This window comes from Molossus molossus, unplaced genomic scaffold, assembly GCF_014108415.1.
Source record: "Molossus molossus isolate mMolMol1 unplaced genomic scaffold, mMolMol1.p scaffold_m16_p_9, whole genome shotgun sequence".
NCBI classification, from domain to species: Eukaryota; Metazoa; Chordata; class Mammalia; order Chiroptera; family Molossidae; genus Molossus; species Molossus molossus.
The window spans coordinates 9,952,898-9,967,630 of NW_023425403.1; the positions used below are offsets into that span (position 1 = coordinate 9,952,898).

Genomic DNA, 14,733 nt, shown 5'->3' on the forward strand with positions numbered 1-14,733 from the left:
GTAACGGCAGGAGCCCCGCCTCCTCTTTCGTTTCGCTTCTCCTATTGGCTCCTTCTCTCTCCGCCCAGCTCCTGCTCCTCTAGGAAATGGAGCGTCTTCCCTACGTTTTGTGGAAGCAGCGTAAAGTTCCTGGGTAGCGATTGGTTTAGAGCGCTGTCACTCAGGCCCAGAAAGTGCTTCCTGTGCGTGCGCAGGTGAGCAGAGGGAAGTGTTGCTCCCTGGAACCGGCTCTGAGGCGGTGGCTTCAGGAACGGGCCCGGCGTACTTGGACACCCCTGTCTGCTTCTCCTCGTCCTCCCTAGGCTGGGGGCGACCGGCCACAGCTGCAGCGGGTCTGGTGCGTGCGGCCTGGGTGAGTCCGGGCCCGGAGACCTGCGGGGCCAGGCGTCACCGCCGAGCTAGCTCTTAACAATGCTGATTCCAGAGGCCTGCGTTTTGCAGAGGTGTCAGCGGGTGCAATTCCGGCATTTCTCTCTCAGCCCCTTGAGCGGGGCTGGGGAGGAAGAGAGAGCCTGCTTTTGAGGGCTGCAGCATTACTTCTTCGCTTTTCCTGAATTTGCAACCCTGGGACGGTACCTTTTCTTAAATCAGTTGTCGCTTCACATCAACATAAGATTTTTTTTTTTTTTCATCATTCAGCCCTCAAATGGTCGTTCTTCTTTTGGTCATTTTATAGTTGAACTTATTTGAATCTTATTCTTACTAGCTTTGTCCTACACCCTGAACCTCCGTTAATTAAAAAATAGTGACTACATAAATTTATCTCCCACTTTGAGTAGGTCGCCTTTCTTTGCACTGTGTCAACATCCTCTCTAAGAGTCTTCCTTATTATTTTCCGTGCCAGCTTCCAGGTTATTTCCCTTGCACTACATGGTCTCCCGGCCAGGGTGTTCACTTGCTGTTTCTGCGTCTCCTTCCACGTCATTGGTTCCAGGAGACGAAGAAATTTCTCCTACAGGCTGTCATCGAGATCCGTACGACCTCTGTACCTGTCCTTTGCCATTCCCATTCCTTTGCTGCAGAATAAGCACGACCCATTTCAAGTGCCAAAGCTTTTAAGATAGAATGTGGCAAGAATTTCTGATACAGTTTTCATAAGGTAATTATTTGGGACAGAATTACAATAATGTAGAACTGTGCTGTCCAATTTGTGACTACTGAGCATTTGACATAGGCTAGACCCAACTGAGATGTGCTGTGAGTGTATAATACACACCAAATTTTGAAAACTTAGTACAAAAAAGTAAACTATCTTATTAATAACTTTTATATTGATGGTGAAATGGTAATATTTTGGATATGTTGGTTAAGTAGAATATTATTAAAATTAACTCCACCTGTTTCTGTTTATTTTAGTGGGACTGCTAGAAAATGCATGTAGGCTACACTGCAGGGTTGAATCTGCAGATGTGACACCTGCCACACTGAGAACTGACTCTATTTAGATAATTAGCATGTTATTTTAATAATATCTCAGGAATTAGATGTTAGCAGAAATTAGAGATAATTATACTTTATTATATATCTAAGTCAATAATTATTTTTCTCTGTAGCTGAAGTAGGTCATGGGACCTATTTTAATTTGATGGCATTCCTCCATTCTTAGTCTGCTCATCCCAAAGTTCTGTGTGCATTTTGAGATGTTAATGAAAATACTGATTTGTCTTAAAGTTGGCTACCTTTGTAATATGAGTAAAACAAATACAATACCGATAGTTACCAAATTTAAATAGGTCAATTTAGGAATTAAAGTTTTCAAAAATTTTGTATCTGCTGAACAGTTTGCTGACACTTCAAAGTCTTTTGTTTTTTTATAATGGTTTTTAAATGGGTCATATATTAGAAATGGATATGGGCTTTTAAAAAATTATTATGTATCAACATTTGTATTTCAGATTTTTTGTAACACCTTGAACATGAGTCCCACACAGTGGGACTTCCCTGTGGAATTATGTTGTCGGCCTATGGCTTTTGTTACTCTTACCGGCCTGGATGTGGTTTATAATGCTGTCCATCGAGCTGTCTGGGATGCTTTCTGTGCCAATCGGAGGGCTGATCGGGTGCCCATTTCTTTCAAGGTGCTCCCAGGTGACCATGAGTATCCCAAATGTAGACCCAAGGTAATGGCATCATGATTACATAGGGGCTCTTCTTATCTCCTTCTCTCCCTCTGTGTGTGGGTATATCTTTCTTGTTCCTATTGTCTGTGCTGGAAAACCCTTGAGTTTATCAAGGTGATGTTTATAGTGATGCATATAGAAAACTCTGGGATTTTTTTATGTCTGTAATACACTATAGGTATGTTCAATAATAGTTATTTTTTATAACCTTTATAATTACTAGGGTTTTTATCCTATCCTTTTTTCATTTGTTAAAAAAAATATCCCAAGTCTTCATAAAGGCCTCTCTAAAAGGAAGGTTTCACATTTCCCGTTCATCGTTACTATTATTGTTATAGACTCCGTGGTCTTTACAGTTTGGTTTGGTTTCATACACATTTTTTGAGCACCTGCTTTGTGTTAGGTACTTGGAACTATGTGATAGGCTGGAGACAGAATTTTTTTTATTCCTCAACTGAGGATATTTTTCTATTTATCATCAGATAGAGTGAGAGGGAGGGAGAAAGAGAAACATTGATGTGAGAGAGACACATCGACTGATTGCCTTCCACATGACCCTGACCAGGGCCAGGGACAAACTGCAACCAAAGTATATGCCCTTGACAAATTGAACCTGAGACTCCTTGGTCCTGGGGGTGATGCTCTAATCCCTGAGCCAAACCTGCCAGGGCTGGTGGTATGTAAATGAGAGATGCTCCCTGTCCTTGTGGAATTCTAATGGAACTAAAAACAGTGTATTCAGTGTGGAATGAGGAAAGTGTTAAATTTGACATTATCTTTTTGTTTTAATCCTCACCTGAGGATACTTTTTTTCCGTTTTTATCTTCAGATAGAGTGGGGCGGGGGAGAGGGAAACATCCACTTGAGAGAGACACATCGATTGGTTGTCCCCTGTACGACCCAGACCAGGGCCTGGGACTGAACTACAACAGAGGTACATGCCCTTGACCGGAATCGAACCCATGACTCTTTGGTCCGTGGGCCGACACTCCATTGCTAAGCCAAACCTGCCAGGGTGAAATTATCATTTAGGGTGAGCATCAAAGAAGAGACTCTGGTTTACCTAGAAAAATAATAATTATAATGATATAATATTAAAAATCATAGCTAATACATATATAGTATTTAGTATGTCAATTTACTTTTAAGAAAGTTATATATATTGATTTGTTATTGTAATCTTAGGAGGTTGGTCTGAAAGTCAATTAACAAGGCACATTGATCAAAATACCCCTACCCTCTCTTACAATTTTTTTTTTCCCTAGAGTAGTGTTTCTGACAGTTTGGCTTCCGGACCAAGTACATCATCATCAGCTGGGGTGTTTATTAAAAATGTAAATGCCAGGCCTCCTCAATTAAACTCTGGGAGGGTGAGACTTACGGTTTTGGTCACCAGCTGATTCTTTTGCTTATGTGTTTGAGAACCACACACTGGAGACACAGTTTCACATGCCAAGCCCTAAAAACTGAGCTCTGTCTGAAAGTGTGCAAGTAATAGCACCCCCCTCTTAGGCATATTTTGTTTTTATGTGGTGTTTGTGTCTGGAAAGGCCAGTGGCCCCGCACAGCTCACTCCCCTTTTCTCCTTGATTGGTTCTCCGATGTAGAAGCCTTTTATTTAACTTTTCCCAGTTCTTTCCTGAGTCCCCAGGTTTTTCTCCGTCAGGTTTTCTTACTGTTCTGGTCATTCCTCATTTGAAGTAGACATTAGACCAACATGAGCTGGAGTCGTCTGAGTCAGTGCAGATGCTTAGGAAGTAATTTGAAATTTCCGCTGAGTGCTCCGGGGCTAATACTTGCAACTACCACATCCCCTTCCCATGACCTGGCGCTTAGTGCTGACCCCTGAGTGACTGTTGTCATGTTTCTGTGTTTAAGAACTGTCCATTTCTTCCTTCATCTGCAAGTGAGGTGAAATGACGTTCTGGCAATGTGTCTTGCAACCGAGGAAGCCATGTTGGGTTTTAAATAGTTTGAGCAGCTTTTACAAAACAGAAATTGGAATGGTGAGGAATATGAGTTGAATTTACCTGGAAAAGGGCTCTTTGCTTCCTGGGTATTTGAGAGCCTTGACAGCATTAGAAACTCTTGGCTTTGGTTATTTATTTATTTATTTACATATTTTAAAAATATTTTAAAATTGATTTTTAGAGAGAGAGGAAGGGAAAGGGAGAGAGATATAGAAACTTTGATGTGAGAGTGAAAAACATCGATCAGCTGCCTCCTGCAAGCTCCCTAGTGGGGATCGAGCCTGAAACCTGGGCATGTGCCCTGACTGGGAATCAAACCAGCAACCTTTCTGTGTATGGGACAATGCCCAGCCAACTAAGCCACCCCGGCCAAGGCGGCTTTGGTCATTTTTTAAATGGAAATCGTCTCATCTCTGGGGTTGAGATTCTACCTTTAGTACTTTCTAGCTCTTATTTGATCTCTTTAAACTGGGATTTCCTCATCTTATTAAAAATGGCTCATGTATATACTGAATGAAATAAAAATGCCAATAAAGTGCCTGGGGCTCAAGAACAGGTGGTTTTGGCTGCTGTTATCATATAGTAATTCTTCAACTTTTGCCAATATTTGCAGAGAACTTCTTATGAATGGTACATTCCGAAAGGGATCCTAAAGACTGGCTGGATGAATAAGCACCTGAACCTGGTGCCAGCCCTGGTGGTTGTGTTCTATGAACTGGACTGGGATGAGCCCCAGTGGAAGGAAAAGCAGTCAGAGTGCGCTACCAGAGTGGAAATAGTCAGGTTTGGTCTTCGTTTGTCAGATTGGCCCGGTTAGGGTGTACATGTCTCTTGTTGACCAAGGTTTATTGTAGGCAACTGGGTGCTGTTAGGACCTCTGTGGTCATTTTGGGGATTGCTGACCTCCAGTGAAATGTGTTTAGTTCGAAACAGGAAGCATTAATGTTAACTTATATAATGAAGAAATCAGAAGACAAATTGGTCTGAATTTCCAAAAGCTCTTTCTTGCATTTATAATAATATTTTTTGAAGATACAGTGACTTGCTCTTTAGATTCATAACACTTTTGCTTTATTGCCATTTGAGTTCCAAAATAATTCTTTTAAGTGACCACTCTGTAATGTATCGCTATGAAGATACTGTATTATAACTTTTACATGAAAGTATATGTTAAAGTTTTGCTTTCAAAACAGACTTTTGTAAGGATTAGAAACTTGATGTGAGATTATATTTTTGAAATTTAAATTATTGTGGCATATATGTTTGTCTGTATGCAGGAAAAGATTTCCTCTGATTGGGGGGGGTTAGTTGAAATTTATCTTCTTTGAATTATCAAACTCGTATTTGATATAAAGTCTTGAATATATTTTTTAAAAACTATTTAATTAATGTTATCATTTTTCCATTGCAGACAAAGTTTACAAGGGAGAAACACGAAAGTTGCAGTGGTTCTGATTCAGAAGAAAACCCCTTTGCCCCCAGGTATCAAAAAGTTAATTAATAACTAATTAATTGCTTTATACCTCCAATTCTTATTATCAAGAAGCATAAAGTTTAATGTTGAAATCTTTTGTGCGTTCAGTTATTGGAAAGATGGTCTGTTAACTTTAAAAAGTACTAATAGTGCATGCATAAGTCCTTATTGTAAAAAAATTAAAAACATTCAAGAGTGCAACTCTTCTTTTTTTTTTTAAATGTTTTTATTGATTTTTTTTTTTTTTTTGGAGAGAGAGGAAGGAAGAGAGCGAGAACGACATCGGTATGAGAGAGAAACATTCATCGGCTGCCTCCTGCCCACCCCCTACTGGGGACTGAGCCTGAAACCCGGGCATGTGTCCTGACCAGTTAATCGAACCGGGACCCCTCAGTCTACGAGACCATGCTCAATCCACTGAGCCACACCGGCCGGGCAAGGGTGCAACTCTTAATTCCCCCTCTCCTGACACTTATCTCCCAATGTAGGCATATAGCCATTGACAAAACAGTTATCCACTTGATTTAAAAAAACAACAACATTGTTTACTTATCTGAGGTCTACTTGAAATTATATTCCTCATGTAATATTTTTTTTCTTAATTTGTAATAGGGCCAAGAAAAATGCAATAGGATTTCTAATTTCCCAGAAGAAAATACCCAAGTTTCAAATGCTTATTTTCTTCTACCTTCTCAGACCAAAATATTGAGGCCAAAATATTTTTTGTTTCTGTGTTGAAACTTACAACATCCTAAATACACTTTCATGAATTAATTGCTTTCGTGTTTAGTTACGGTTTTTCAAATAGTCATGTGGCATATATGTTGGCAAGACTTAGCCTATCTTGGCTCAGTAGAAAATTCCACAGTGTTTTCCTGACAAATATGTACCCGTGTAACTTCTGAGAGCCCACAGTGCTCTCAAGGACTCCAGGAGTCCTACTGACATGGTGAAAGTGGTTTGGGTTTTTAGTCTTAATTATGTCGTTCACATTGGGGGAAATGCTCCTGTAGAAGAACAGGTTAAGTACTTGCTCTCTTTAACTCTGTGGGTCTTGTCATCAGGAGAAGATGTTATTGCTTCAGAACGGGCTGCGGCTCTGTGCAATGCGTGTGAGCTCTCGGGGAAGTCTCTGTTTGTGCTGCCCCACACTGACCACCTTGTGGGCTATATTATAAGGTAAACGGACTATTTTTCTTTAGATTGTTTATTAGGCATTGAGAAATTGGTACTTTAGACTCACTTATTAATGAAAAACAAAAACATGTTCATGGGAAAAAATTCCAGTGGTACCGAGGATATGAAATAAAAAAATAAAATCCTCTTTGTCAACTCCTCAGCCTTCTCCAGTTCCTTGAGGTAACCACTGTCACAACTTAATACACTTGATCTAAGCCTAAAGGCTGAGGAGCAGTCCCGCGATCAACGTAACTGTCCTTCTAAAAATGCCGTTTTATAGAGAAATAAATATAACCATACAACATATACGGAATTGCCACATAACATCACCTCATTGACACCGTAGGTACCTCTAGGTTAACTTCATTAAAAAAAATTTACATTTTTTAATGATATTTCTCAGTAAATACCATATGGCCTTTTCTGATGCGCTTGTCCTTTTATATGACAGTGTCTCCATTTCTGACCTGTGTTTTGCTTCATTTTCAATATGTTGATATATATATTTAAATAATTTTTAAGAAGGGCCTGAGCCCCACCACATCTGAGCCTGGGGACGCAGCATTATCTCACAGATTATGTGACCATTACCCATTGTTTTCTAGCATTTAGTGTTGCAGAGAAGGTGTCCTGTAGTATTGAGATTCTGGCCAGGATGTTTTAAATATGAATATTGTCATTGATTTTAACTATAAAACGGTTTTCCCTTTCATTTTGCCTAAGCGTCCTTATTAAACTCAGGAGCAGTGTAGTTTTGATTACTCTTCTCTTGCCTTGGTTTCTGCCTCTCAGAAGCAAACGTCTGAAAGTGGTCTACTTGGGAATTACATAGCATTCTCGTTGGAATATAAATGACAAGGCTTCTAAGAAGAGAAGCATACATTCAGAAGGAAAGCATGAAAAAGCAGCAGGGTCAAATTGAAAGATGAACTGTTAGAAAAGTTAAATGTAGTTAACAAAATTACTCTCCATGCAAGTTGAATTGATATCCCAAAAGCCAAATCAGTAGTGCTAAGGATAAAATTGAGGTGCCTGCCCAGAATGCAGAGGAAAGGGTTAAGGGTTTATTTTTTAAACATGAGCTGATGACCCACAGGGAGCACGGGGAGGAGAGGGGCAATTCCCAGGGAGCTGGCAGCACAGGCTGACTGCCTGTCCTTCCTCTGTGCTCCTCCCAGCCTCCCAGCCGGGTCTGATGACCTCCTTGACCTCGGCGCTTCAGTATTCCGTGTTCACAATGCTACTTCTTGTGGGTACTTCACACTGGCGCCCCTTTTCTGGGCTCTATCAGCTTTTAGAGCTGAGTTCTCATGCAGCCTTCTTTAGCAAGACATTGTCCTCTCACCTTCACCTGAACCCAGTGATTCTTACATGGCTGGTTTTGTCTTCTGGGGCACGTGGGGGACGGGACATTTATAATTGCCATGACGGAGGGCGTCCTATACTGGCATCTAGTGGGTGGAGGCCAGGGATGCTGCTGTACATCCTACAGCGCACAGGACAGCCCCACACAACAGTTACCTGGTCCGGACATCATGGATCGATCGTACTGAGGTTGAGGGCCCGGCCTTAATGCTTGGTGATCCCATCCTTCTCAGCCTTCAAATTTAGTACTGTCTCGGATACAGGAGAAACAGGTGTGGCTTCTGCTCTTGACCACTGTGGTGGGGTCATAATAGTGAAACGAGAGCAGTGTTAACACGTCTGACGTAAAAGCAAGTGCTCCGGATCTATGTACGCAAGGGCGCATGAAGGCAGCCCACCAGACACGAGGGGAGTGTTGTTAGACTCTCCTCCTCCTGTTTTCTCTTAAGACAGAAGAAAGCTGAGTATCAGTGAGTCTTCACACTCAGTGTGAAGTAGTTTCAGAAGTTACCTAATTCTGACCGATTATAAAAAGTTATTTTTATTTGTTACTTTTTGGATTGCTAATAATTTTAAGTGACTTTTCAGGAGTATTATTTTTAGATTTTTTTAAAATCTAGAAATTCAGTTACATTTTGCTTCACTTTATTTTAATCATGAGGTAAACTAGACGTCATAATTTTACTTTCATTTCTTACAAATGTGATTGGTAAACTGTGGTTTAAAATAACTTTAGTGTTTAAATGTTATTTCTATTTTCTAAAATAATAGATTAGAAAACGCCTTTTATGAACATGCACAGACTTATTACTACACGGAGATCAGAAGAGTGAAATCTCATAAAGAATTTTTGAATAAAACAACACACCAGGTATGTATTTTTTTCCTAAAGAAGGAGATAATAAGCATTCTAGAACAAATTAATTTGAAGGAGATAGTGTCTTTAATACTCTGATGTTTTTAAATTGCTTTGGTATTTTAAAAGTTTTTTAAAGCTAATTAGTTTTTGTCTCTTTTGCCCCTCAAGTTCTTAAATATAGATTTTTGTAGCCTTCTTAACTATACTATTCGTTGGAATAATTCTTGAGCTTTAATTTTGACTATTTTCCTTATACTTTTATGTCTCCTCTTAATAAAAATTATTAACATTTCTATATTTTTAAGAGTATATGTATAATGATGTTTTTCTATTCTTTTTTCAGCTTCTGTTTGTTAGGCATCAGTTTAAAATAGCATTCTTCAGTGAGTTGAAACAAGATACACAAAATGCGCTGAAGTAAGTTTCTAACAGTTGTCATACTAAATTTTTTCTAATCTTTTTGTGAACAATAATATATTACATACAATGGCAGTTTCTGAATCACAACCAAACTAATTTTAAAATGTTTATATCGATTTAGATTCAGGAATGTAGTATTTGGTTAGTCTAGAGATGAATAGGATTTAATATTAGATTTTAAAACATTCCATTATTGGAAGCAAATTTCATAGTGTTATAAGGCTTTCTGGTCTACTTTTATTAAATGTCATGATTTAAAGAAACAATAAAATTTTCTCACTTTCTACTTCTTATTTGTGTATTTCAGTAAAATGCTTGGGTTAAGACTGAACATGATCTAAGTCAGACTACGAATTTAAGGTGTATGGTGCATTTATTCAATTCACCTATGATTTTATTTTATTTGTTTTTTAATTTTAGAGAGAGAGGAGAGGAGAGAGAGAGAGAGAGAGAGAGAAACATCCATGTGACAGAGAAACATCGATTGGTTGCCTCCAGTACAGTCCCCGACCAGGGATCAAACCTGCAACGTGGGTATATGACCTGACCAGGAATCAAACCTGCTGTCGTTTGGTGTTTGGGACGACACTCTATCTACATTGGCCAGAGCATGATTTTATTTTAATTAGATTTATTTTTTTAGTTTTTAATGCCTGTCAGTAACATCATTGTTCATTCAAAGAGTCCGCCTAGAGCTTTGAAGAGTAGATGCTGATGTCTTGGCAGTCGTTGGCATTTTATTCCTTTGCCACAATTTACTAAAACACGATCTCTTTCTAGCTCTATCTCAGTTTTTGAAGATTGCAGCGGCAGTGCAGCAAAGGGATAAAAACCGTTGATACCGCCTAAAGTTGAGGACAGGCTAAGTGCACAGACAGAGAAATAGAGAAATAAAAAAATATATATGTCTATTTTTCAGAGGAATATTGCAGAAACGTCTTTGTGTGTGTTATTATTGAGGTGCTAAGTACCGAATTGTGTTCTCTAAATCTCAACAACTTCAGATAATTATAGCTGGCTTTAATGTGGTTTATTTTTGATCCGTGGTATTAGTTAAAAACCTTCAATTTCAGTTCTGTTCAAAAACAATTCTGGAGAGAAAATTTTCACCTGGTGAAGTCAGGAGCAGTTTTCTTTGGAGAAGACTGTTGAGATTTCCTCCTTACCTTCCATGTTCAGGGCAGGCCTCCTCTGCCAGGCTCTCCCTCCCCCATGTCCTCTTCCTCAGCACCAGCCGTTCCCAGGACATTTCCCCTCGCCAGCCTGTCCGACACCAGTGATGTCACCTAACTGGAGAGTTACGTGGGTTTAATAGCCGTTGACCTGTGCTATCTTGATAGACCTTCTCCTAATATAGTTTGTCAGTTTACGATGATGCTTTTAAGAAATACTTATTTTTTAATAGAATGCTAATTTTTAAATGTAATTCTGGACCGTTGTCTCCTTTCGTTTTTGAACTTACTTTCTAACAATTATTGACAGATGTTAATGACAGAACAATGTGCACATAATGGTACTGTTCTTAATGAAAAGTCATTGAATATTCTTACACATAATTAATATATCACTTTTCAGGAAATCAGAGATTAATATGTTTGAGCTGTTGAGTGCTAAGAAATGTTGACTCACCATTGTTTCCTTTATTTTTAATAATTTTATTGTTAGGATTCTTATCTTAAAATTAAGTTATCTCACAATTAACTATCTTTCTTATGTTTCTTTTAGGAATTACAGGACTGCCTATAATCTTGTACATGAATTGAGAGCCCATGAAACTAATATTCTAGAAATTAAGACTATGGCAGGATTTATAAACTACAAGGTAATAGTTCTAATTCCAAATAAAGAAAATTTGTCTTTAAGTATCAGATTATCTTTTTAAAATTCGAAAACCCAAATTAGTTATTGCTCTGAAAAGTATTCGAGTAATTATTCTCCTCTTTTCTGTCCTTTATCTCAGGGATGCTTGGTGCTTAGCAGTCTCATTGTAATGCTTGTTTAGAGTTTATGGGTATTAGAGTTCTCACTTAGAGCAGTTTTACTTTTGTAAAAATCCTCTAGAGGGTCTTTTTTTTGTTTGTTTTTAAGGGGGAGCAGGAAGGAGTGAGAAGAGAGCTACCCATATTATTGAATTTTAAAGGTTTAACATATTAGAACGATGTAAAGCTTCCTTGGTTTAATGGCACAGCCATAGGAAAGTTGTATCTATTCACCTTAGTGGAAACTTTTATACATACTATTTACACATTTTAAGATTATATATGGTAGAAATAGATGCTCCCAGAAGGCAAGTGAGGGCTGTCTGTTTTGCTTTCCATCTTTCCACACTCAGTATTTTAAAGACGGCTGCTACTGGATCGGTGATGTGAGGGCAGATGGTCACTTTAATTCATTGTTTCTGTAAGTGTAAATTGGTACAGCTCCTGTAGAGAGTATTTTTGCCCTGACTATACACATTTAAAGTGGATGTTCCCTTTGATCTAGGAATTCCATTTCAGGAAATTTATCTAATACGTGTGCCAAGACTTGCAAATCACACACATGAAGGTATTTATTTCATTCCATAATATGAAAAGATTGGAAACAACCCAGAAACAAGTGACTGGTTAATATAAATTATAACTTCACACAATGGACTAGTATATAACTATTAAGAATGAGGCAACTCTATATGTTGATATGGAATGAGATCCAAGATAGATTTTTAGGTGAAAAAAGTAAGGCACAAAGCAGCATATTTAGTGAGATGCTATTTGTATAAAAGTAATAGTTATATATAAATGCATACACACACACTTGTGTGTGCATAGAATATATCACGAAACATGTTCTGGGAGCTGGTTGCCTCTGGAAAGGGGGATTGGATGGCTGAGGGACAGGGATAGATAAGAGGCTTAACCTCAGATATTTCTTTGTACCTAAAAAAAATAAAATTTAAACTGGCAATAAGTATATGGATATAAACTTAGGCTTCTTTTTTTTTTGTTTTCCTTTTACCCTACATACACATAGATTATTACTGTTTTGAAATGAAATTCCCCACCAAAAGTTGTCAAGGATTTTGTAATCCTTGTTTGATGTGGAGGCTGTGGTGCTCTAATTGTACTGCAGAAAATCCTTAGCTTCCTGACAATTCTAAAACTGATAGTTAATCTCTTCTTTCTTAGTTACCTGTTGGAGATATTTTATTTTTGCCCATCTTTGTGTTCTTCATTGGGTATATAGTTTTATTATATTTTTATACTATTAAAAGGCTTTTTCTAAGGTATAGCACAGACTCAGTACAATACTGAATATTTTTATTTCATTTATCAAAGGGGCAACATAAACCATGTCATAGAAAAAAATCAATCCTATTGTGGAGAACTTCAGAGAAGGAAGCTCTGTAGTTTTGTAAAGTTAGTCTTAGAGTTTACATATTTTTAAAAGAATATGCCTTTTGACTTTGATTTTCTTTTTTCTTTTGGGGTTGATTTTACATTTCGCAGATCTGTCGGCTGTGTTTTCAGCACAACACCCCATTGGATGCAATTGCTCAGTTCCGAAAACATATCGACTTGTGTAAGAAAAAAATCGGAAGTGCGGAGTTGTCTTTTGAGCATGCTGCCTGGATGTCCAAACAGTATGTTTTAAATCGTACATTTGGAAATTTTTTTTATAGTACTTAGGATTTGGAGGGACAGAATTAGCATGGACTTTGGTTCTAAACTAAACTAAGATTTTTGTCAGTAAGTAGGTTTTCAATTTTGCATAAGTATGTTTCCAGTAACAGTAAATTATTGATTCATACAGTTCCTTAATGGAAATCAGTTCATTCATGGTAATGTTTTTTCATTCAACATATAGTTATTGAGTTTCTACCATGTGTCTAGGTACTGAGACTGTAGCAGTGAACAAAACAAAATCCCTGCTGACCTGGGACTTTCTATTTGAGACCGATGTTTAAAAATTGCTAGAATGAAATTGTTCCAGAGACATGGGTGGATTTGAGCGGTGGCAACTATTTTCACATCTTGTTTGGTAGGATATTTATAAAGGCTTACCAGCTCAGAAGAGTTGACTTAGATCCAGAAACTACCTGTTACCTACAATTAATTAGTGTACATTAGTATTTACATAAGAAATCCCACTAATTCATAGTTCATCGGGAGCATTATTTTAAAACAGTCTGCTGAGGTTATGGTTCCAGTATGAATGATTATAGAAGTAAGCTTTTTCTTTCCTTTTTCATTCTTTTTTTATTTCTTGATTTTTTTTTTTTCTTTAAGATTCCAGGCCTTTGGAGATTTATTTGATGAAGCTATTAAGTTAGGGTTGACAGCTATTCAGACTCAGAATCCTGGTTTCTACTACCAGCAGGCAGCATACTATGCCCAGGAGCGGAAACTGCTCGCCAAGTCCCTCTGCAGCCATGAAGTAAGTTCCTGACCCCGTTTGCCCTGGCACTTAGGAACTTGATTCCTCTTCTCTCGAAAGAAGATAAAACTAATTGGTGTGGGTAATTTTTGTCTCAGGCTTTGAATATAATCAGCTTTTTATATTTCAGGAATTATTTTCAGTTTTAGCCTAAGTACCCTATTTTACCTATAAATTAAGCAGAAGTTTTTCTTTGAAGAACTGACGTATGATTATCAATAAGCTAGTGATTTAGACAAGAGAAAATTACTTTAAAATACAAGCCGCAGTTTACCCCGTGCCACCCTGTAAATCCAGGGTTTTGCTGTGCTCACGTCTGTGGGAGTTTGAAGGGCGCTGCAGGCGGTTGGTTCATTTGCCCCACCGGAGAGGATAACTTTGGACTGCTTTCCCTTCCTGAGGTTTTCCTCTAAGGAAAACTCATAAGAATCTATTAGAACATAATGTTAATTGTATAGTTTCTTAAACTTGCATTTCATTTTGCTTTTCTCTTGGATGATTATATTTAGATACCAGTTTCCCCATAAACACCTTTAAAATAAGAATATGGTGTGTTCTTATTACACACACACACACACACACATATTTACATTCATATGGTTATATCAGTTTATTTTCACTTAAAATTTACAATTTTATTCTCTGACAATAGGTGAATATTGTCAACAGTACTACTTAAAAAACTGTTCCAAAAGCAGCAGTTTGCATATTAGTACTTTAAATACTAAGAAATCATGATGTAACTAGACTGTTTTCTACCATGTTATTTGTGTATGATTTATAACTTGCATGTTTTATAATTTAAAAGTTTGACATCTTGTATTTTGAACACAGTATTTTAAAAAGTGATTAAAATGAGATTTTATAAAGATATGAGGAAATGGGCGTTAACAAATATCATTGGCTGGAATGTAAAATAATATTTCTGTC

At 37.8% G+C, this 14,733-nt stretch overlaps 1 protein-coding gene across 2 annotated transcripts in view; it reads left to right on the forward strand.

Moving 5' to 3' along the window:
- The first annotated feature begins 202 nt into the window (after positions 1–202).
- Positions 203–14,733, forward strand: part of TRAPPC11 (trafficking protein particle complex 11) — a 43,781-nt gene continuing 29,250 nt past the window's right edge. Inside the window, exons 1-11 of one of the 2 annotated variants that reach the window (XM_036249987.1) lie at positions 203–352; positions 845–1,099; positions 1,896–2,120; positions 4,704–4,873; positions 5,502–5,572; positions 6,629–6,743; positions 8,880–8,979; positions 9,311–9,384; positions 11,113–11,209; positions 12,876–13,009; positions 13,656–13,803. In XM_036249987.1, the coding sequence (XP_036105880.1) occupies positions 1,917–2,120; positions 4,704–4,873; positions 5,502–5,572; positions 6,629–6,743; positions 8,880–8,979; positions 9,311–9,384; positions 11,113–11,209; positions 12,876–13,009; positions 13,656–13,803 (1,113 nt within the window). In that variant the 5' untranslated portion in view covers positions 203–352; positions 845–1,099; positions 1,896–1,916. The remainder of the gene's footprint in view (positions 353–844; positions 1,100–1,895; positions 2,121–4,703; positions 4,874–5,501; positions 5,573–6,628; positions 6,744–8,879; positions 8,980–9,310; positions 9,385–11,112; positions 11,210–12,875; positions 13,010–13,655; positions 13,804–14,733) is intronic. The other variant, XM_036249988.1, reaches the window with a different exon arrangement.